The 22,281-nt window shown below is 36.6% G+C and overlaps 2 protein-coding genes across 3 annotated transcripts; one reads left to right on the top strand and one right to left on the bottom strand.

The window, feature by feature from the left end:
- The first annotated feature begins 1,041 nt into the window (after window positions 1-1,041).
- LOC137747451 (SMAD/FHA domain-containing protein) lies at window positions 1,042-7,163 on the top strand. Of its 2 annotated transcripts, none has more exons than XM_068487560.2 (13): window positions 1,042-1,419; window positions 1,647-1,816; window positions 1,897-2,000; window positions 2,217-2,297; window positions 2,460-2,563; window positions 2,656-2,742; window positions 3,706-3,908; window positions 4,494-4,695; window positions 4,779-4,829; window positions 4,929-5,027; window positions 5,132-5,191; window positions 5,345-5,466; window positions 5,791-7,163. In XM_068487560.2, the coding sequence occupies exons 1-13, from the start codon at window positions 1,204-1,206 to the stop codon at window positions 6,995-6,997; spliced, it is 2,706 nt and encodes a 901-aa protein (XP_068343661.2). In that variant the 5' UTR covers window positions 1,042-1,203; the 3' UTR covers window positions 6,998-7,163. The 2 variants fall into 2 exon arrangements, with proteins under 2 accessions (XP_068343661.2, XP_068343660.2); XM_068487559.2 differs by having other exon boundaries at window positions 1,044-1,419; window positions 5,342-5,466.
- An 11,244-nt stretch (window positions 7,164-18,407) lies between these two features.
- Window positions 18,408-20,739, bottom strand: DHDPS2 (dihydrodipicolinate synthase). The gene is made up of 3 exons (XM_068488975.2): window positions 20,342-20,739; window positions 20,055-20,138; window positions 18,408-19,518 (listed from the first exon to the last, which is right to left on the bottom strand). The coding sequence occupies exons 1-3, from the start codon at window positions 20,425-20,427 to the stop codon at window positions 18,591-18,593; spliced, it is 1,098 nt and encodes a 365-aa protein (XP_068345076.2). The 5' UTR covers window positions 20,428-20,739; the 3' UTR covers window positions 18,408-18,590.
- Window positions 20,740-22,281: the final 1,542 nt, after the last annotated feature.

The raw sequence follows: 22,281 nt of genomic DNA, 5'->3' as shown, positions 1-22,281 counted from the left end.
TTTCATCTTGTTAGGTGTGGAACGCTCTTTTTTTCTTCATCCAAGTTGAAATTCCAAACAAGATTTTTATTGAGACCATTATTAGCCCTAAAAATGTAGAATTCGCTGGCAAGGTTTTTATCTTGTTAGGTGTGTAACGCTCTTTTTTTCTTCATCCAAGTTGAAATTCCAAACAAGATTTTTATTGAGACCATTATTAGCCCTAAAGACGTAGAATTCGCATGCAAGGTTTTTATCTTGTTAGGTGTGGAACGCTTTTTTTTTTTTTTCCTTCATCCAAGTTAAAATCTCCAACAAGATTTTTATTGAGACCATTATTAGCACCCTATCCTCATTGTTTGTACATATTCCTTCTTCTTTAATGAATGTTGCACTTAATCTCAAAAATTGTAAAATTCGCAGTTTGAAACACTTCTAGAATAATAAGTTGGTTGACACAAAATATTTTACAAAATTAGTTTTCAATTTTCATACAATATTACATTAAAAGGCAGTAAATAATTGATATTAAACTCATTATTTACAATATTTTAACTATTTTGTATGAAAACAAATAAATTGGTTAGTAAACGATTAATTAATAATTTGTGGGCCGTATTATTACAAAATTTATGTACTTAATGTACGAGAAATGCTATAAGAGACTTTGTCACCTCACAATTTAACGTCAATTTTTATGTCAACTTATAAAATATTATGTAAAGAACATAAGGTGAGAGAGAATTTATAGAGAGTACTACTTTTAAGAAAATCTGGTTATCATTTCTCCTTAATATACTACGTGAGTTCAATATAAGAAAAAAAAAATGCTAAACAGACTTTCTCAAAAATTGAAATCTCTAGGGACCCTCTTTCATCTCAATTTTTTTGACACAATTCCGTGATAATATTATAAAATATTACGTATAAAAAATAAAATAACGAAGAGTCAATGAAAAGTCGATACTCTCATCGTATAAACTATGCGTGCGAGTGTGACAGTAAATTTGTATTATCCATTGGCTTCCTCAACACTCTATTAAATCTCAACCGTATTTGGCAAACCATTTGCATTTTGCACTGAGAAGACCCAAATCCCGTAGTCCCAAACTTTACAAACTTCCCAACTTACTCTCTCCACTCCACCCTCCAATCTCTCCTTCTTCCCCCAAATTTGTTCATAATTACTTAATTAGGGTTTCCAAAAACCTCCCGCGTCCTTCAATGTCTGCCGTAGGCGAAAGCGAGGTCTCCTCCAAACCCACTCCAGTCAAACCCAATGTCGCTGCGGCCACCACACCTCCACAAGCCTCCCAGTGCACCCGCCAGTTCATCACCTCAGTCGCCTCCAAGATCGCCTCCCAGCCCCTTCAGAATTACGACCCTGGCGTCTGGGGTGTCCTCACCGCCATTTCCACCCAGGCCCGCAAACGCAACCAGGTACCCTGCATTTCGTTCCCCTCTCTCTGGGCATTGTTATTTTTGTTGAATCTGTTTCGTTGTGGGCTCAAAACATGAACTTTGTACAAATTATTAGGTTTAATTGACTGCTGATCAAATAATTGAACTTATTGAGGCTGTTCTGGTTCTTTATTTTACACTGTTTTGATGTAGTCTTTATTTTTTTATTTTTTTGTTAAAAACATGAATCAAAATTTTTATTGCAGGGCATAAACATCCTGTTGACTGCGGATGAGCATTGGATTGGCCGAACCGTGGACGATGTACGTTTCCAGATTGATTCGACTGCGGTTAGTGGAAGGCATTGCAAGATATACAGGAAGAGGGCTGCTAATGAAGATACGAAACATACATCCGTATGCTTGAAGGACATGAGGTTTATTATTGTTATGCGTTGAGATTTTTCAGTTTCGCAGTCAACTTATAAAATGAATGATTGAATTGAGATTTTTGCAGCACAAATGGGACATATCTCAACTGGATGAAGTTGACGAAAGTTGGTGTTGAAGCTGAAGTACGTCATGGAGATATTATATCACCTTCAGCACCTCCTCAGCATGGTAATACTACAGTGGCCAATAACCATCTTGTAGTCTAAGCGGCACTTATGCGACTAACACCCTGTTTATTATTTATAGGGTTCCAAAGTAGAATTTGAGGAGTTGTTAATTCTTAGTATTTGTATAGAGATATTGTTCATGTTTTATAGTTTGTAAGAAGCCCCATAGTCTCTACGACAGAATGTTATTGACCTTTTAATCTGTCTATAATTACAGATCTTGCATATGCATTCGTATACAGAGATATTTCACTGTCCAGTCCCAGTACAGATGGTGCATTTGCAAAAAGAAAAGCAGGTATATTCATGAGCAAAATACCACTATAATAATTATTTTTACTCAGGTCATAATAGATTCATAGATCTGATGGTCTTCATGGTTGTGAATGTGGCTCATTTGGACTAGTTAATGTTACTTGTTCTCATTATTTTATTGACGTATTTTCTCTTTTTAGTACAGAGGATTTTGTCACTGATAATAAGAGAATTAAAGGGATTGGCATTGGTTCTTCTGATGGTCCTATATCTCTTGATGATTTTCGAAGTCTTCAACGGTCAAACACGGTACCTTATTGATGATATTACAGTATTGATTGTAGAACTGTTGTGAATGATGATGGAAAGTCAAAATAATTAACTTCCTTTTGAAACTTCAGGAATTGAGGAAGCAATTGGAAAACCAAGTCGTTACAATTGATACATTGCGCAATGAGACTCGTCTGGCTGTTGAGTTTCATGAAAACGTATGCACCTGGTGACCTGTGACCTCTCTCTCTCTCTCTCTCTCTCTCTCTCTCTCTCTCTCTCTCTCTCTCTCTCTCCCCATCCTTTTCCATGAAACAACCATGCCTGTTTTTGAATCAATGTTTTAAAAGGCGAAGGCATAGGCGAGCTGTTCCATGGATAGCCCTGCCTAGGAGTGAGGCTTCGCCTCATGGGACCTAAAATAATATATATATATATATACACACACTCAAATTAATCAACAATCAAACAAGCAACCAAACTGCCAGTGACCAAATTGAAATTAGAATACTAAAAAACGTAGTTAACAAATTCTGGTGGTGTGGATAATTTTGAAACAAATTGAGGTATGAGATTGGGCTAAAATTGAAAATGGGATTGGGGAGAATTTAGGGTTTGAGGAATAGGGAAATTGGGTGAATTTTGAAAGGTAGAATCGGGTATTGGATCAGGAAGAAGGGGGACCTGCTCTCTGCTGGGGTTTATAAAAAAAATAAATAAAAAGTAGACTTAGCCAAAATGATGTCATTTTGCGCCAAGTCTTTATAAATAAATTAAAGACCCTTCTTCTTTGCATGGTCATCTTCTTTGTGAAGACGCCGCTGCAACACAGAACTGGAGCCAGGTTTCCAGTAAATTTCAAATTTCAAGCAAGATTTTGGATTGCTGAAGGGTACTGGGAACACCCAGTCAAATGCCTCAGGCGTGCCTCGGCTACCTAGGTGCGACCTGTCGAAGCCTAGGCGAGTTTCTGCCTACTCCCAGAACAGAGGCGAAATTGCTACCGCCCTGCCTTGAAGGCCCCCTAGGCATGCCTTGAGGCGCATTTTTTAAAATACTGCTTTGAATACATTGAATTGGTATAAGTGAGTGCATGTTAGTGCAGGTTGACATTCACTGTGTTATTTCTTGACAAGGAAGGTACGTCAATCTACTGACAAGTGACATGTTTTGTCCTGCAGGAAAAGAAAGAACTGAGAGAATCGGTGGCAAGACCTTACCTTGATCAACTCAGTGAGTTGCAACGTGGTCTGGAGATTAAACAGAAGGAGCTGGCGGAAGCTAATAGAACATATGCAGAAACAAAGCATGCTATCGAAGACCTTAATGAAAGGCTCAGTGCTTCTGTGCAGTCATGTTCTGAAGCAAATGAAATAGTGAATAGGTAAGGCACTTATTATTTGGTCATGTGTTTGCCTATTGAGTGTATATATTTTCTTTTCAATGGAGTCTCTTATTGTATTAGTATTAAGTAATAAGCAATATTGTTCGAGTAGCTGTCTCCCATGCTTTTCTGGCTAGCAGTTCAAGTAGCTTCCTCTTATAACTTTTACTTGATTCTACGTCGTACACAAATCTAAAATTCCAAGCTTTCTGAGCCAAGGCATGGGAAGAAATTGGATACTTTTGTTTGGGTGGCCAGCTTTTTCTGATAAGGGTGTTGTGGTTATTGGTAAAAGCACTGCAGGAACTTGGCATTCACAATACATTCAAATACTAAAATATACACTAACTTTGTTTCCTATACTTGCTATGGCTGTAGCTGGGATGGCTAATATATTTTCATGCTAAGATATATCTACTTATTAACTTATTGATATCATGCTTCATTTGAGCATGTCTATGCTAGCCTGACTTGTTTTGTCAAGAACAGTGGTGACTGATTCTCTCCCCACCTTAGGATGCAGAAGCTGAGAGAAAATTTAATTTATGTAGAAAGATATAGTGATGGTCTTATCCTTGTTTGTAGTCAGAAAGCATCTATAGCTGAACTCAAGGCACAGTTGGATGAAGAGCGTGCTCAGAGACGAGAAGAACGAGAAAAGGCTGCAGCAGATTTGAAAGCAGCAGTGCAGAAAGCTCAATCAGAGGCTGAAGAGGATTTAAAACGATTTTCTGATGATGCCACAAGACGACAAAGAGAGCAACAAGAAGTAATTAATAAGCTTCAGGTATGAATGCATTTATAACTTTCGTATATGATATAATGTTTTGATTGTGTTGAGGAATGATATATAGAGATTTGTGGTCTCAGGAATCAGAGAAAGAAACATGTTTGCTGGTGGAAACCTTGAGAACCAAATTGGTAATATTGGCACTACCTTTATATTTTTACATGCTGCATAATTAGATACGTTGATTGAATCATTGGAGGCCCTTGTATTGATTCCCCTGTGTTCTGCAGGAAGACACTAGGCAAAAGTTGGTAGTCTCTGACTATAAAGTTCGCCAGCTAGAAACCCAACTTTCCGAAGAGCAGTCAACCTCTGAAAGTCGAAAAATTGTAATTATGCTCTTTCATGCCTGCTTAATATTTTTGTAGTTATCTTCACCTGCATATAGCTGTTGAAGTTAAGTTCCTTACCATATTGGGGGATGTTTGCTTAGAGAGTTGAAGAACTTGAACATGAGATGAGAGGACTGAGGAAGGAGCTTGAGAGTGAAAAGGTAGACATGAAAATTTTTCTTTTGCCTTGTACAGTGTTGTAAATGGTACAACACGCTAAATGTATCCACTTGAGGCAAGGCATAAATGTTTTTTTAGTAGGCATTTATCTTATTACTTTTTTAAGCTGACATATTTCTTGCTGTTGGTAGCAGGCAGCTCGAGAAGAAGCATGGGCTAAAGTTTCTGCACTTGAACTAGAGATAAATGCTGCTATGCGAGATCTTGATTTTGAGAGACGAAGGCTAAAAGCTGCCAGAGAAAGAATTATGCTTAGGTAAAGAAGTCTTTACCTGTAGGATTATAATGTAATTTCGTTGCATGGTAGCTTAGTTCTTGAGTAATCAATTTTTGCTTTTGTTTTTTAACCCTTTCTTCCCTGTTATGTCATTGCTGAGCACGTAAAACTCTTTGTGGATTAGCCCCCCAAAGTTTTCCAATTGTAAAATAATTATTGCCCTAGAATCAGTCAGTTCTTTTCAAATGACACAAATGGAGGTCCATTTTCTGTGTTTGTGTTGGGGAGGGGTGGGGTTGTTTACTTTTTTTTTTTCAACGCTGAATTTTCTTGAAACATTGTGAAGATATGCTTTTCATACAGGGAGACGCAACTAAGAGCATTTTATTCTACAACCGAGGAGATTTCTGTACTGTTTACTAAACAGCAGGAACAGTTGAAATCAATGCAGAAGACGCTGGAAGACGAGGAAAATTATGACAACACATCAGCAGATATTGACCTCAATGTGGTTATTGATGATGTAACTGCACCTGAAGGCAGAGGAAATGAAGCAATCAGATACCATAGTAACATTACTGCCAAGGCAGGGTCAGCTACAACATCCCAGAGGTCTTTCAGAAATCAAGTTGTAACTTCTAGTGATGAAGTTAGTGTGACCGAGAAACATGACTGTGATATCAGAAGCCAAGAAGGTCAACATACCGAAGAGGCAGAATTTACAAGTGCAGACCTTGGTGTCAAGGGTGCCTTTGGTTCTGAGATTGATGGTGTTGGCACAGCACCCATTATGGAGGGATACGGCATTGACACCGAGCATGTTCCTGAAACTGAAAGCCCTGGAATCAATGGCGAGCAGAATATTGATTTGAATAGAATTGTCACTTTAGAAGGGGATACAATGCAACTTGATGATGAAGCCAACGTACAAGAAAATGATGAGCAGGTTCCAATGATTTGTCAGGAGCGTCACTCACAATCAAATAGCCCCCATGACACTCTCAAAGGTATGGAAGATACCGAAGCCTGTGGTACGATCAGGACAGCAGATCTTTTAGCTTCTGAAGTTATTGGTAGCTGGGCTTACAGCACAGCCCCTTCTGTGCATGGAGATAATGGCTCTCAAAGAAGCAGAGACAACAATGAGGAAGGTGCTGCTGCACCACACAACTCCACCGATCAGGTGGCCGAGAGCCAAAGTACTCCATCTTCTGATGCTGCTGCCAGAAGACGAAATCTTGAATGTCAAGCACCCAATTCCTCTTCACCCCGATTCCAAATTAGTAAACATGCCCTAAGTGAAATGATTGGGATTGTTGCTCCGGACTTAAAAGAACAGTTCGGTGGTATTGTAGATGATAGTTGTGATCACGCGAAAGAAAAACAAGGTTCTGCATCCGACTCAGATACTGAGAGCTGTTCAGACAATGAAGAAGATAACAGAACTGATGCCAAAAGCGGATCAATTTCAGATTCAGAAACCGAGGGCAGCGAACGGGGTGATGAAGATAAAAAATCTGGTGATGCAATGGATGAAGATGATCAAGATACAGAAGATTCTCTTAGATAATAGGCGTGTATGGGAGCACAAGTACTCCACCTATCTGGTTCGGACTGGAATGACCTGTAACTACTCGAGACATATTGGGATTTTGCATCTGTCCTTTTGTTTTCTTTAGTCTTGCTCTTGTAGTTACGTTCACTGTTTATATATGTAGCTATGTGGCTTTCCTTTATACCAATTTCACAAAGAATTTTGTTTCTTGATTTGTTTTCCTTAAACTTGGGAGTTGATGTTCATCGAGGCTTTAGAGTCCCCTTCCCCAACTATGGACTGAAAATTGAACACTAGAGAGATTCAATCCACTTTCCCAGTCACATCCCCTCATGTGACGAGCACGTGATCGCTTTTTCCCTGAGGAGTTAATGGATAGGAACTTCCCTATCTCGGTGTTAGCGTAGTACTGAGTGGTTCTTTATTCCGGTGTTAGTGTCTCATTCTCTATCTCTCTCTTCACGTAATTATTCATGAGTTATGTACTCGTGTATACTAAGCATGTTGTTCAGAAAGTCCAATGTTAGTTGCTGAAAGCTGGCTATGATATCTAAGTAATGAGCATTTTTGCTTAGAAGTCAGAAGCAGTGAGTTTGTCAACCAAGTAGATAATATTTTTTGAAGTAAATTTGTCAAGGCCAGCAATCAAATACATCTTCCCACTAGGCACAGCCCTAAATGCTCTTCCTTCTACACCCTTCAATTATTGGATGTAACTTGCTCTCTCTCATTGAGCAAGACCCCAAAACCTAATCTTGAAACTTTTGTCTAGATCCCACAGAGAAATTTATATGCAACTGGAACATTGAAGTGACAATATTCAAAGTTTATTACGTTTCACCTTGTATCTTAACTTACGTGCATGAATCATGTCATCGGTTCAGAATATCGTCACACTAGCATTCTAGATGTAAGTAAGTTCTATTTAAATGTTACTCTTTGTTTTTGTATAGTTTTTAATCCACGTTTGCATTTAGATTGGGACGAAAAGTAATATAATGTCATACTTTCTTAGTGAAATAGTACTCCATAAAACCTCTTATTCGTCTTAGCCAAATTGGTCCTTGTAGTTTGGGTAATTTTTCACTTTACTCCCGCAGTTTCAATTTTGGCAATTTTTGTCATGTAATTTCCTCGTATTTTCAATTAGTTCACAATCGCTAAACCCATTAAAATTGAGAACATAAATTTGACGTGACATCACATGCATGTTTTATGTGTAGGCATCTGTTTAGATGAACTGTGGTTTCGTGCACACTCTAAAAAAGTCACGACATTTTGAATGTCGAAATAGTCACACATGAGACATGTGAGTGCTCTCTTGACAAATTTTAATCTATAATTTTAATTGAGACAAACTGCAGAAGTAAATAAGGCCATAAAAATAGGGGTCTCACCACGTGTCCACAAAGATGATGAAAACAGATAAATGCCCACTCATCGGTTATTGTAGTTAGTACGTTGTTCTATGGAGTTTTAAGGTCAAAAATATAGAAGAAACATGCTTTTCCACAACTCTATCGTCCAGTCATTTATGTTCAACTTAATTCTTGTTCATGACCACATATCTTTTTAGTATTTTTGACCTTAACTCCACTGATTAGGGTGGTAAAAGTCACATTATAAATAAGTTCCTCATTAAAAACCAAAGGTATATGCTTCAGTCTCATACTTAAACTTACTGCTTTGACATTGATACAAATAATTGAGTAGAACGTGAGAGGGCTTGGCCAACACCACGTCGAGGTTTGCTCATCTTGCTGTTACAGGATCGAAGTGAAAAACACTAAAACTATAAGGACCAACAGTAAAATTTAGATACCACTTTTTCTTTTCGTAGTGGCATCTCTTTCTTTTGAACTGAGATAGTCTAGTGGATAAGTACTCTGTACGTCTCTTCTAAATTGTAATGAGGAGGTAGAGAGAGATACACAACATATACATATATATATATATATATATATATATATATTATATACAAATACACGTGCGCACACACACAGAGGAAGCTTTTAAGAAAATGGATCTCTATTTTTATTATAAAAATGAGAATTAGTTGTGGGACTCACACCACATTGAACTTTAACGACATAGATCATAGTTACAAAATATTAGCCAAATCGGTTATATTTGAAATATCTAATTGAGTTCAAAGAAATTGATGAACACTTTATTATCTAAGAAACATTGAAATTTCACCGTGACAATTAAATAAGCAAATGATTTCGGATTGAATTGAATTTTTGCAAGGATGATCTATGAATCGAGACTTAAAAAATAGATGATTCGGATTGTTGAAATTCGATGTAGAGTAGATCCCACAACTAATCCTCAATTTTTGAACAAAATAGGGATTCCTTCCCTTGAATGGTGTGTGTGTGTGTGTGTTTATATATATATATATATATATATACATATATATATATATATACATATATATATATACATATATATATATATATACATATATATATATATACATATATATATATATATATATCATGATGAGTATGCAGTGTGGCAATCTTAAGGGCAATCGATTGCGCAGTAGGCAATTGAGTGGGAGATGGATCGAATTTGAATTGCAAGAAAATGTCGATGGTGATGTGGACCAGATTGCTTGATGGTGAGACGTGTCTGAACACTCATAGATCATAATACTTGTATAGTTCATGCATGTGAAATTACATTACACTATAAAGTGAAAACTATAAGGTGGTCATTTATGTGAAATTATAACTTGTACCAAAAACTTGCATTGTGACCACAAATTTCAATAGAATTTACCAAAAAAAATTGTAGTAGTTAAAAGGTGGTCATTTAGAACCAACATCTCACATGTTTTCAACCTTTTTGATCACATGAAGGATTGCCAAGGGAGAGTTCACAAAAGAAAATAAACAACTGAAAAGAGAGAGTTTAATTTCTTTTTTAATTGGAAAACATATTATAAAAAAGATTTAGGTCGGACTTTAAATTTGTACAAAACTGAGAAATTCTAAATCATACACAAGATTGATTATAAGTACGTCTTACTAAGGCAGAATCATCTATCAACACATTTGTCTCATGATATATATGATCCAAACCAAATCTTGGGGTCCCTATTTTGCATCAATTAATTACCAATTGTCCCCAACTATTCTCAATAGTGGAGCCATGTCTAGCAAACTAAATATTGAAGGTGATGAATTGGTATATATGACACTTGAAATGCATCATGCCCATCGATCACCCAAATTAAAACTTCCAAAGAAAAACAAGAAAAGATTCGAAAGTTGTAAGAAGAAAAAAACCAATAAGTGAAAGCAATCAGATCATTTTTGAAAATGGTGGGAGCTTCATTTGCTTGTTGACTATCTTCATCTCATCCTCTCATGGTGTGGCATATAAGTACTGAGGAGATAGTAACACAAGAAATGAGTGAAGCTTGCTCTGGTCGCAGCCCTAATAATCAAATGGCTAAACATATCCCATGTCCAAAGGGGCATCATGAGGGACTAGTACCCAGTTCTATGCCCACTCTAATACATGCCTATAATGTTCACACTATATACCACCTACAAAAAGGATATGATAACATAGAATACACCCTATGGTCCAATGTAAGTAGTACACATCCTTTGTTTTAGCCCTTTTTTTTGGTATTTTCAATACAGTAATGGTCTGTTTTCAGACTTATGTTGCATGTAGATAAATTTGTGTTTGTATTGTTAGACAATGAATTTAGACTAAACATTTTGATCAAAATCAACAAAATTTAGGTTCAAATTTATAGTCTGACGAGAGAACAATTTCTGCTTCAATGACGGACTTTCTTTCTTTAGCAGAGGAAGATCGTGAAGAATGATGATGGTATGTATAGCTTCATATTTTTGTGAAAACAAAACAAAAGCATACGGTTTGATCCATCCATCGAATATAGCTCGTTGTAGCAAGCAAATCATAAGGGTTGTGACAAGAATGTGAGAGTTTTGGTCCCCAATTGTATTATGGGCTGTCAAGTTTAATTGTCTCCAACCACGTAGAGTTAAGGGTGCCATGTGAAGTGGCTGAGCTGAAGTTGGACAAAATACCACCACTACCATTGATAATGATGATATTACCAATCCAATGGGTGAGAGAGAGAGAGAGAGAGAGAGAGAGAGAGAGAGAGAGAGAGAGAAAATGATCATGATGGTGAAGAAGAAGATGAAGCCAAAAATGGGGTTCATTTTCCAAATAAATGAGTATGGCTTTGGTACTCAATTACACCAAGAAAAGAGACAAAAGGGGAGGACCTAACAACATTGACTACTCCCTCCCTTCATCCTCCATGCTTAGGCATCCCTTCCGATAAACTGCTCATTTTCCCTTGGCTTCTCTCTAAGGCCCTACACAAAATGGCCACATGTGACTTGCACGTGACAGTTCATATGAGTCTTTGTCATAAGTTGGACTTGGGGAAAGGTGGCTTTAGACAAACTAACTTCATCAGATATATCAAATCATATGGCATGAATAATATGTTGAAAAAAGTTGCTACTTCTTGGTTTGCATTTAGCTTAGGGGTGGGTTTAAAAAATCGAAAACCGAAAAAATACTGAACCGTACATCAAAATAAATGTCAAACAATAAAAAATTTAATGTTTAGGGCATAAATTTTAGACTAATTGATTCAAAACCCTACAATAAGAGAGAGATTTAAATGCACTCAGTACACCACCATGGCATTGTGAGGGGTGTATGTAACTCTTTCCCCTACAGTAGATACCTTGTTTTAAAAAACAGACAAACTTTTGAGTTGTTAATTAATTGATCGCTTAATTGATTCTCTTTTAGGTGATCAGGCCACATGATAACTTTAAAAAGTTTAAAGATATTATAATATATATAATAATATAAATTAAAGTGAAATTGCAGTTGCAAGTGGTTGTGCATTTTCTTAGCCGAATATAATTGATAAAATGCGTAACGATATGGGCACTGTTGCAATTTTTATATTACTTTAGTTTAGTTTTTCCTTTTCAAATGGTAACATTGAACTATATTTTTCTTGAACTCATATAATTCTGCTGAGACAAACAGGAGCGGAAGCATATAAAGGATCGAACTGGTTTTATTTCAAATTCTCTATCCAAAGATCCAACAGTCTGAACTACTTGAATTATTGATTTCAAATTTTCTTTACTTCTACTCATCTTTCTCAAGGCTAATTTGGTATTGATGTGAAATTGTTTTTGATGTGTTATGAGAATAAACAACTATAAAATGAAGTAGTAAAGTGCTTGATAATTAACAAAAAAAAATCAGTGTGTGAGTGTTTGATAAACTTTTATATAAAATTGTTGTAACAATATAAAATAACCAAAATAAATATGGTGATTATGTGATATTATCATGTTTATCCTTTATTTCAAATAGAAGTTTTAACGAAAAGTCCACGGTACTGTTTACTTTAATGAAAAATCACATTTTTACACTAAAAAGTCAAACCTGGTACTATTCACTTTACCCTTTATTTTGTCTTTATCGTTAAAATTCAAAGTTTTCAAACCCTTTTCATTAGTTTTCCTTTATTTTTTTTTCATAATCCTGTTGCTTCCTCCTGCTTCTCTCCCAGCAATCCATCGCTTCATCCTCATCAACAACAACAACAAAACATTTTCCCACTAAATGGGATAGGTTGTAAGAATTCTAAAACATCATGTTACTGTGTCACTTTCAAAAAATAAAAGATCTAAAAAGAAGAAAAGAAAGCTAGGGACGACGTGAGTGTTGGGACGGTGTCGAGTTTGAAGCCAAAGACATTGTGAGTGGTGGGACAACATGAGTGTTGGAACAGCGTGAGTGTTGGAGAGCATGTCCGGTTCGGTAAATATCCGCACCGAAGGAAGCAAGAGCCAGCTACGAGTTCAAGGTCGATAAAATTCTCGAGTCATATTCTTCTCAATTGGTTTAATTTATGCCTCTCTCAAATCCCCAAATTTTGATTGAATTTATGCCTCTTTCAATTTTGATTGAATTTGTGCCTCTCTCAATTGTTGATTGAATTTGGTGTCCATTGATTTCTCGAGTGGGAGACGAGGGAGGAAGAGATCGAGTTGGGATCCTGGGAGACGAAGAAATATGTTTGATGCGCAGAAAGTGCAATGGAGAGAGATGGTACTATTGACATATTGAAAATTCATTGGTGATTATTGTTCACCCGTGTTTTGATAAATAAAAAATAAAAAAAAAATTGCTGGTTTTTGAATGTAGATGAGGGAGATTTCCATTTTCTAGTTTGAATGACCGTGATTTTGAAAAAAACTTGGGTTTGCTTGGGTTACCAAACACAAATTGGAGTCCAGCTTTTTTTTCGCTCCTTCCTATAAATAAAAGGTTAAGCAATCAAAAACCAATATTCAGAGACAAAACCGCACATCTAGTTAAAAATATTGGAGCATTTTTGCTCACCACCATAACTATAATGTATGCTCAATATAACTATGGTGTATGCTCACCAACCTTATCACCTATCACGTGTCCTTTCACATAACACTAATTAATATTGTAGACATGCAAATTTCGGTGAAAATAAATGTTCACCAAAATATTAAATTTCGGCATGCGAGGGCTTACGTGGCATGCAATGACACATGTCAACACTTGGTGAAAATGTCAAATTGGAAGGATTGATTTGTTTAATTTTATTTAATTTTTATTTGATTAAATCAAATATTAATTAAGGGAGTAAACTCACAAATTACGAACCAAGACACAAATCAAGTCTTGGTTCTTTGATAGGTAAAGCTTGGAGAGTATAAATAGGAGGCTCCAAAATAAAGAAAGGGGTCCAGAAATCATTTCACCCCCAGATGCTGAATCTTTGAAACTCTAAATCTCTCAAGCATCCAAATTCCCAAATACTCAGAAAATTTCAAAAAGCCCTCTACGTTATTCACCAAAACCTTTGAAGAATCATCAAACACCACCACACGTGCCTGTTTTTCCCTCACCACAAGGCAAATCCTTGAGGCAATCATTCATCCAAAATCAAGTCATCACAACCCTTGGATCAACAACCCCTACCTACACACTTTATATGTTTGGAGATAGAATCAGTGGATTCAAATTGTAAAAAGATTGTAACCGTAAACTCACTAATACAAATATTCTTTGTACACATGTTCTTGTTTCATTTGTCATAGAATTTTCGTATTTACAATATTTTTCAAAATTGAAAAAAGACATATAATATTAAAGTTAGCTAGATTTAAGTGAAATGACACGTGACAGATGATAAAATGTATAATGAGCACACATATTAATTTATGATGGTGAGAAAAATGCTCCTAAAATATTTGGTACTTTGGGATTTAATTAGGATAGAATATTCTTGTTAGGGCCAATTATACTGAAGGGAAATGATTACATTATCCCTAAGTTTGAGTTTACACGTTTGAATATTTGACCCTACGACATGCAAATTGCAGACATTTTGTTCTCGTGTAAAAGTAAAAGAGCATTTTAAAGGTGACGTCTACTTTTCAAACACAACCTTTACTTTCAATACAATGCCTTAATTAAGATAACAACTAATTAAGACAAACACCAACTTTTTGACCAAATGCAAAATCCAGCTAATTATCCGTCATAATTTCACGTAGAAATTTACATAATACTCACATACCCATTCAGTTCAACCATTGACTTAATTAAAGCAATTGTCCATGTATTCGGGTTTCCCATTCTTCTTTATTTAAAGCATCAATGACATTAATCGTAGGGTGATCTAGTGGTTAATGATGAATTTCAAGCTTGTACTTCACGCGGTAAATCCTATATTTGATTTTTGATGTTCGTGAATCGTATGATGATGGTTAGAGAGAAGTTGAAATGCTTTTGTGAGTCTTTTATGCGCCCCTCCCCGCCACCCCTCGAGCCATCGGGAATGATGAACTATTGTGACAAAACCACCAGTTGGTCTCCTATCCAAGAAAAGTTATACCGAGAACTGATTTTGATGTGTATGGTTTAATAATCCGCAAAGGATCTTCTTTGTGATTTGATTTAAGTTTCAAAAATAAAATTATTAAGCATTGTAAACAAAATTAATTACCTTCTTGTCGTTTTAAGATTAATATTCATCCATTGTTTTCTCAGTACACAAAGAAGAGAGGAGTGAATTCAAGCTGCCAAGCAAGACTATTCAAACTCTTGATTTCTGCAGTAATGATTTCGTTTACTGATTGCAGCACATGACTATGGACACAACAAGTCATCTTCCACATTCAGGACTCTGTGAAAAGGGACCAAAACCGTATTAGTTGAAACTGAAGGGGGAAACTTCTGAATTTCAACAAAGTTGCTAACCCTAGTTGGGGTAATTGTCACTTTCCCATGTGCCTAAACAAAACCCAAACCCCTCTCAATTAATCTTAAGCATCGATCCCCATCCATGAAAGAGTCTTCGACTCTAAGCCAGCCTTGGGAGGGAGAGATACTCTCTCGCAAACGGTTTTAACAATTATATTTCTCATTCCAGTGACGGAATCAGAGTTTTATGTGGTAAAGTTTTCATGTCACACGTCACGTGATGAAAGAAACAAATATATATTGGATGAATTGTGTCTTTATCGACACATACAAGTTAGGTCAGTTGACCACAGCGATACTCTTCCATTTTACACTAGAGTTGGATACCTTCTAATATATTAACTTTATTTAGACTATCACTTATTAACATCATTTCTTTTTCTTATCTTCTCCTCTGCATTTTAATTTCAATCTATACTTGGCCTTTGTAATCATGACTCCTTTTGCCATCATTGCCATGGAAAGCCTTCTCTCTCTCTCTCTCTCTCTCTCTCTCTCTCTCTCTCTCTCAAGTACAGATACATAAAAATAGCTATGTGGCTCATCTTTTCCTCCTAGGTTCTACCCAGACTTCTCTCCTATTTAAAGTCCAAGAACTCTATTTTTCGCAAACCACAATTTTATTAGCCTTCTCTTCTCCAAGTTTAAACTCTCTCTCTCTCTCTCTCTCTCTCTCTCTCTCTCTCTCTCTCTCTCTCTCTCTCTCTCAGAGGCAGCAACTGAATTGTAAAGAAAACAATGTGTTTGAACTCAGAAATGTCTCCGTCTAGTCCTCTATACTCTTCTTTTCGCCTTCGAAGGCCATCAAAGCAACACAGCTTTCGAGTTCGCCGCCTAATTAACAGGTTTGTTACTTCACAACCCATCTCTCTCTATCTCTCTCTCTCTCTCTCTATTATTCTTTGTTCTTATCATCAAAGAGATTAACAGAAGGTGTTTAAATTTTGTTTGTTATGTTAACACAGGAACTGGAAGAGAAAACCAGCTGGACCGACAGCAAAAGAGGGAGAGACCGGAGGGGCAAAGGTAGAGATGGAAATGAAGAACTTGAAGCTGTATATGGAGAACCAGAGCATTATAGAAGAGAATAATAAGCTGAGGAGAAAAGCACTTCTTCTTGTCCAAGAAAACCAAGCCTTGTTTTCACAGCTCCAACAAAAGCAGCTTTTTCTCAACAAAACAACAGCAGCAGTATAATAGGCATGCAGATGCACTAGGAGTCCCTTGAAGCTCAGACACGATCATCAGTACTAGACTAATTATCTAAACACGTATTTAATGCTTAATTAATTTGCAATTTTCATGAGAAAACTTAAACAAGAAGGAAATGGAGTAATAGGGCGCCTCTTTTCTCCTTAATTTGTTCTTTCATCTCCTTGTGGAGGGATCAATTCCCCCACCTCACTTAATATGTGGGTTAATTTTGGTTTAGGTTGCAAAAATAATAAAATATGGTATGGTATGGTATGGTATGGTATGGACGATTTACCATTTATGTGCCTCCAAATAGATCCAAATTAAGAATAGTAGTATATACAAATCCTCGCAAGTATCCTTGTGTAACTGCAATGTTTTATTTATTTCCTTCTCATTTTTTTCTTTTTGTTTTTTTTGTTTGTTTTGTTTTCATGTGTCTTGGGGCCCGGAACAAACGAAAGATCCTTGAGTGTTACAAGGTTGTATACAATTGTGTCTATTATCTTCTGATACTTGAGTTTGATTTATCAGCAACCAAAAAATACATGGGTTGAAAAAGTAATTATCAGAGAGTCAGGCCAAAGGCCCATTTCCTCAAATTTGGCAATTACTACCTACACAATCCATCAGGTGTGAAGTTTTACCACAAAAGATTTCGATGTTAGTTAAAGTAAAGTAATTCTATTTAAATTGTTTTTCTCCTTTCTCTCTAGCCGATGTAGGATTCAACAACAGCAAAGCCTGCTTGATCGTCCACTACCAAATGTCCGTGATGGAGTTAATTACATATGGATTATGGAATAAATTAAGGATCATGGGCCTAGGAGTCCAAGATTCAATGTCTATACAAAGGCCATATAACTCGCAAGCACAGGAGGGAAGGGAACACAATCGCTTTAAATTCTATTGCAATCGCTAAGTGTCGGAGCTTCTTTTGCAAGTACTCACCCGACATGCTCTCATTGGTGGCAAGTGAAGATGGTTTACAAAAATGCTTGTTGGAGAATCTAAAAATTTTCCCCTCCAACCATTGTCTTTTGCTCATGAGACTTTTCCAGGGCCAGCCAAAAAGAAGGAAAACTAAAGGCAAATTGAATGCCATAGTTACATTTTAATTATTTATGCCAAACGTTGGTGTAAGTACTTTCAGTTATCTCAAAGCTTTATTAACTGATCCCTTATTAGCTTGCACATTAATAAATTAAAAGAAAATTAAGCATCATTAAATTAGTTAAGAAACTGAGCCTGAGCCTCCCTTTCCCGCCATTTGGACTCGTATGGGCTGGGCTGCTATGTGACCTCATGATGAGTGGTGGGGTAAGTGTTTGATGATATTGGAAGCCCAACTAAGCCCAAGGATGAATGGTCTTTTGATTTTTTTCATCTCACACGAGTCTCCCCCGGTGAAAAAACTGCCCTACTCATGCAGCCTACACAAGTTTCTCTTCAGGAATTATTTGAAACCCATTCGTTTCCTTGTTATTTCAAATCTTGGCATACATGAACGGTACATGGTCCGAAAGAACAATTTGAACCGAATCCCTAGATTTGAAATCATTCCGCCCAAATTTGCATCTACAAGTACTAAAAGACGTAGTGTCACACTTACATCTCAACTAAAGTTAAAGCAATAATCATGTGAATATCACGGCTCAACGATAGGGTTTAATGGCATGTGAATGACAAGGAAACAATAGCTACAATTATTTCAGTCACAAGGCTCCTGCCAAAGTAGATGTGAGAAATGCAGGCGGTGGATTGTCCTTGTCGTTAGGGCTTCTCAACCACCTGCGTTTTGGGTTCAAATCATCCTTCTTCACTTAGTGTAGATTACTGTAAAATATCGCTTGTAACAAAACAATTTATAGAAAAAAAAAAAGAGTAGATGTGATAAACAAAGAACCATTTCTTATTGCGACATAGAACTACTTCATATAATAACAGCCCCAAAAGCATTCGTGTCTGTAATTTAAAGCCAAGCAAAAACCAAAGAAAACATCACTTATAAACTCTGAAGGAAAAAGACTCAGCATCCCAAGGAAAAAAAAATGTCCTAGACAAGAAAACTACCTCAATATCGACTGACTAAGACGAACTCATCATCGTCAAGAACCCGGACATCCTTTTCTCCGACAAAATTCTCCCGCCCAATTTGCTTAACCAAGTTCACAAACTCTACCCTCTTTGCAAGAGGAAGAGGTACATATGGCAGCCTGAAGACCGGCCTCACAACACCAAGTTGGGCAAGTGCTGTGTTTAAGCCGATGGGATTTGGCTCTTGGAAAAGCCACTTAACCAGAGGCATAATTTTTGCATTCAGAGACGGATTCTTCCCCCCAAACATGAGCTGACGCATTAAACCTGGAACCAAGTTACTAGTAACAGATATGACTCCGGTAGCTCCATGGCTCCACCTAGAATCATGGCACTCGTCATCATTCCCACTCCATACCACAATTTTCTTCCCAGTGTACTCTTGAACCCGATCATTTCCAACACACTCCTTGATACCTGCGAAGTTAGGACTTTGTGCCAACGTGTGAACCACGCTTGCAGGGATATCTTGGCCGGTTCGTGATGGCACATTGTAAATAATAGTGGGTCCCATAGATAAAACACTATCGAGGTGCGCAACCAATCCCTCCAAGGAGGTTTTCCCGTAATAAGGATTGATGTGAAGGGCAGCATGCATTCCAACAGCAAAGCCCTGTTCGGTGGCATGAATTGCTTCTCTAGTAGAATTACTTCCTGTGTTTCCTATTACCTTAATCGATCCACCATAGCAGTTGATCGTGTGGCCAATGAGCATTATGTGCTCATCCCAGCTCATCAATTGACCTTCACCAGTCGTGCCACCAACAATCACACCTTCAGCTCCATTTTCAATCTGCATATTGACCAAAGCATCGTATGCTTCAAGATCAAATCTGCCATCTGGTAGATATGGGGTTTTGATGGCTGTTATCAACCTAATGGACTTTATGTCATCCACCGATGTCCTGAAAAATAATGTAGCTGTTCTAAGCACACGATTTCTTATCAACCAAAGTACTGAAACAACAGAAAATCACGATAACTACATGAATTAAACAGTGGACCAAGCAATTTTTTCAATAGGTATGGTAAACAGAGTATGAGACTCAGGCTAGCAGGACTTGCTCAAAGCCAGAACAATTTAATCATATGTATTTACAGGGGGCATACAAATATGAATAAAGTTACAAGTTCGTGCTAAAAATAACACCCCTTCTGAGCTCTAAAAACATACAACACTACGAAAGAACTATAACATACGATTTTACTCGAAAACCCGGAAAAGAAGAGCAATAATCAATTCTCATGAACTTTTCATGCATTTTGTTCTTCTAACAAATCTGATAGACTAATCTATTAACCTCTTCATGCATTTTGTTCTTCTAATCAAATCTAATAGACTAATTCTATTGACCCAGATTCTTAGAACCATCAAAGATTCTTAGAACCCAATCTCCAATTTCAAATCCTTCAACCCAGGTTAACATGCATGGAAAATTACCTGTTTTTAACTTCAAAACTACGCATTGGCAGATGAAAATTGGGAATTACAGCTGCCCGTGGACACCTCCATTTTGTATCCCGCCTATTTATCGCCCACATATAAAAAACAAGAAATTAATAATTAATTATCATTCAATTTGTAAACTCTGTTTTTCTTCATCCACCAAATTAAATTGATTCGGATCTAATTTAATAAAGCAGAATACAAAACTATATGGAGAAAAAAATTGAAAAAAATAATCAACAAATTGAACAACTAATTAATTAAATATTAAGAAAATAAACCTCTTGTAGTTATCGCTAAGATGGTGACGCGGAAGCTGGAGAGCAGACTCTCGCAAACACACGCTGCAGCTTTTCAACGTAGCCATTAACACGGACCCGACGGAGAGATAGCTCGAATTCGAAAGCTAGAAGTTCTGTGAGAAGAAGAGGAAGCAATGTCAGAGTTGAAATTTCAGTGAATGGTGGTGGCCTTAATGGCAACGGAAATAATCGTGATAATCGTCGTGGTGGTGGAGGTGGAAGGAGTTTTGGGGAGGGAGGAGCGGAGGTTGGAACGGCGGGGCATGTATTCGGGCACGGGTCGATAAGCGGACAATGGAGGCTGCGCGACTGTGTATATCTCTGTGGGTTGTTTATTAGGGTTTTGTAGGGTGGCGGTGAGTGGACTGGGAGACCGACACGTGCATTTATTTCTTTATTGCTTATTTTATATTCTTTTTTTTCTTTTTTCTTTTTTGTCAAAATTTTATTTTCTTTATGAAAATACATTATATTTATTTTAGGTTGCTAAATTTGGTACATTTTGCCGCTCAGTACAACAGTCTTGTAGTATTTCACTTCACTTGTAAGAGAAAGATTTTAGATTCGATTTTTACCAACAAAAGCGAATTTGAATCACATTTTGAAGCTTGGCTCACCCTCACTACTTTAATATAAATAATATCGTTGGTTAAAAAATAAATTGAAAAAGTAAATTTGGTCCATTTCGATGTCTCTCCATACTATAGTCGATTTTATATGTTGAAAAGTGTGTGCGAGTCAGACAGATAAGGAGTGTAATGTTGTTATGCTATCAACCATTGCATCATGGACTTGTTAAATAAAAAATTAGTACCAACAATTGGATCATTGGTGGTTTTTTCTTCTTCCTTCTTTATCTTAATAATGCAAGAGGAGTCACATCAACATTTTCTTCTATCAATGGGTGACATGGTGCAGGTTGGGACGGTGTTTTCGATTCTGAAATTAAAATTTTCAAATTCCAAACTGTAAATTTAAAATTTGAATATTTTCTAAAAATTAGAATGCATTTAGAGATTTCAAAATTGTTCAAATTTTTGATCCGAAATTTTTCACATTTTTTATCCAAAATTTTTCAAAGTGTTCCAAACTTATTTCGATAAAAAAAAACTTCCGAAATATTCCAACTTTTTATGAATAATTACTCAAATCATTAATTATGTAATCAACTTTTGTATTTTAAGGTTAGTTTTGGATAAATTTTGTTTATTATTTTTATATTAAACATATTGTTTGGACCCAAAATGTTGGGTTTGGGGCGAGCGAGACATTGAGCTCGACTCAAAATGAACATAATATAAGAGTGCAAGTTAGGATGGTGTTCCCAATTCAGATAGCAAACTTTTCGAATCACAAACTGACGCACCCCGACCCAGAAAGTCCACTTGGACTCTGAATTGAGCTGTGCTAGCTTCGTCACCTGACCCATTGGGAAGTTCTCGTGTGAGTTCTCATAAAACAAAACCGTAAGGGTGTGGTCGAGGCCCAAAGCGGACAATATCGTGCTACGGTGGAGTCAAGCTTGGGATGTGGTGGGGCCTCGGGTCGGGATGTGACACAAATTGTATTATTTCAAATCCAAATATTTAAAAAAAAAATTGGAATGCATTTAGAGATTTCGAAATTTATGACCTAAATTTTTCCGAAGTGTTTCTAACTTATTACAATATAAAAAACTTCCAACATATTTTAACTTTTTATAGTTAATTGCTTATAAATTTTGTCATTAACTTTTGTATTTTAAGGTTAGTTTTGGATATAGTTTTGTTCATTATTTTTATATTAAACACAAGAGTCCCTTAAATTTGGAGATAAACATTGATGTTTGGTTGGTGAGAAAATGCAAAGAAAATGAAACTATATAGAGAAAGATGGTTTGAGTACTTGGGTTTTGATAGGACTCCTCACCAACAGCGCCA

Source organism: Pyrus communis, chromosome 2 (genome assembly GCF_041283825.1).
Source record: "Pyrus communis isolate YQ-2024b chromosome 2, ASM4128382v1, whole genome shotgun sequence".
In the NCBI taxonomy this organism is placed as follows: domain Eukaryota; kingdom Viridiplantae; phylum Streptophyta; class Magnoliopsida; order Rosales; family Rosaceae; genus Pyrus; species Pyrus communis.
This window is presented reverse-complemented; position numbering and strand designations above follow the sequence as displayed.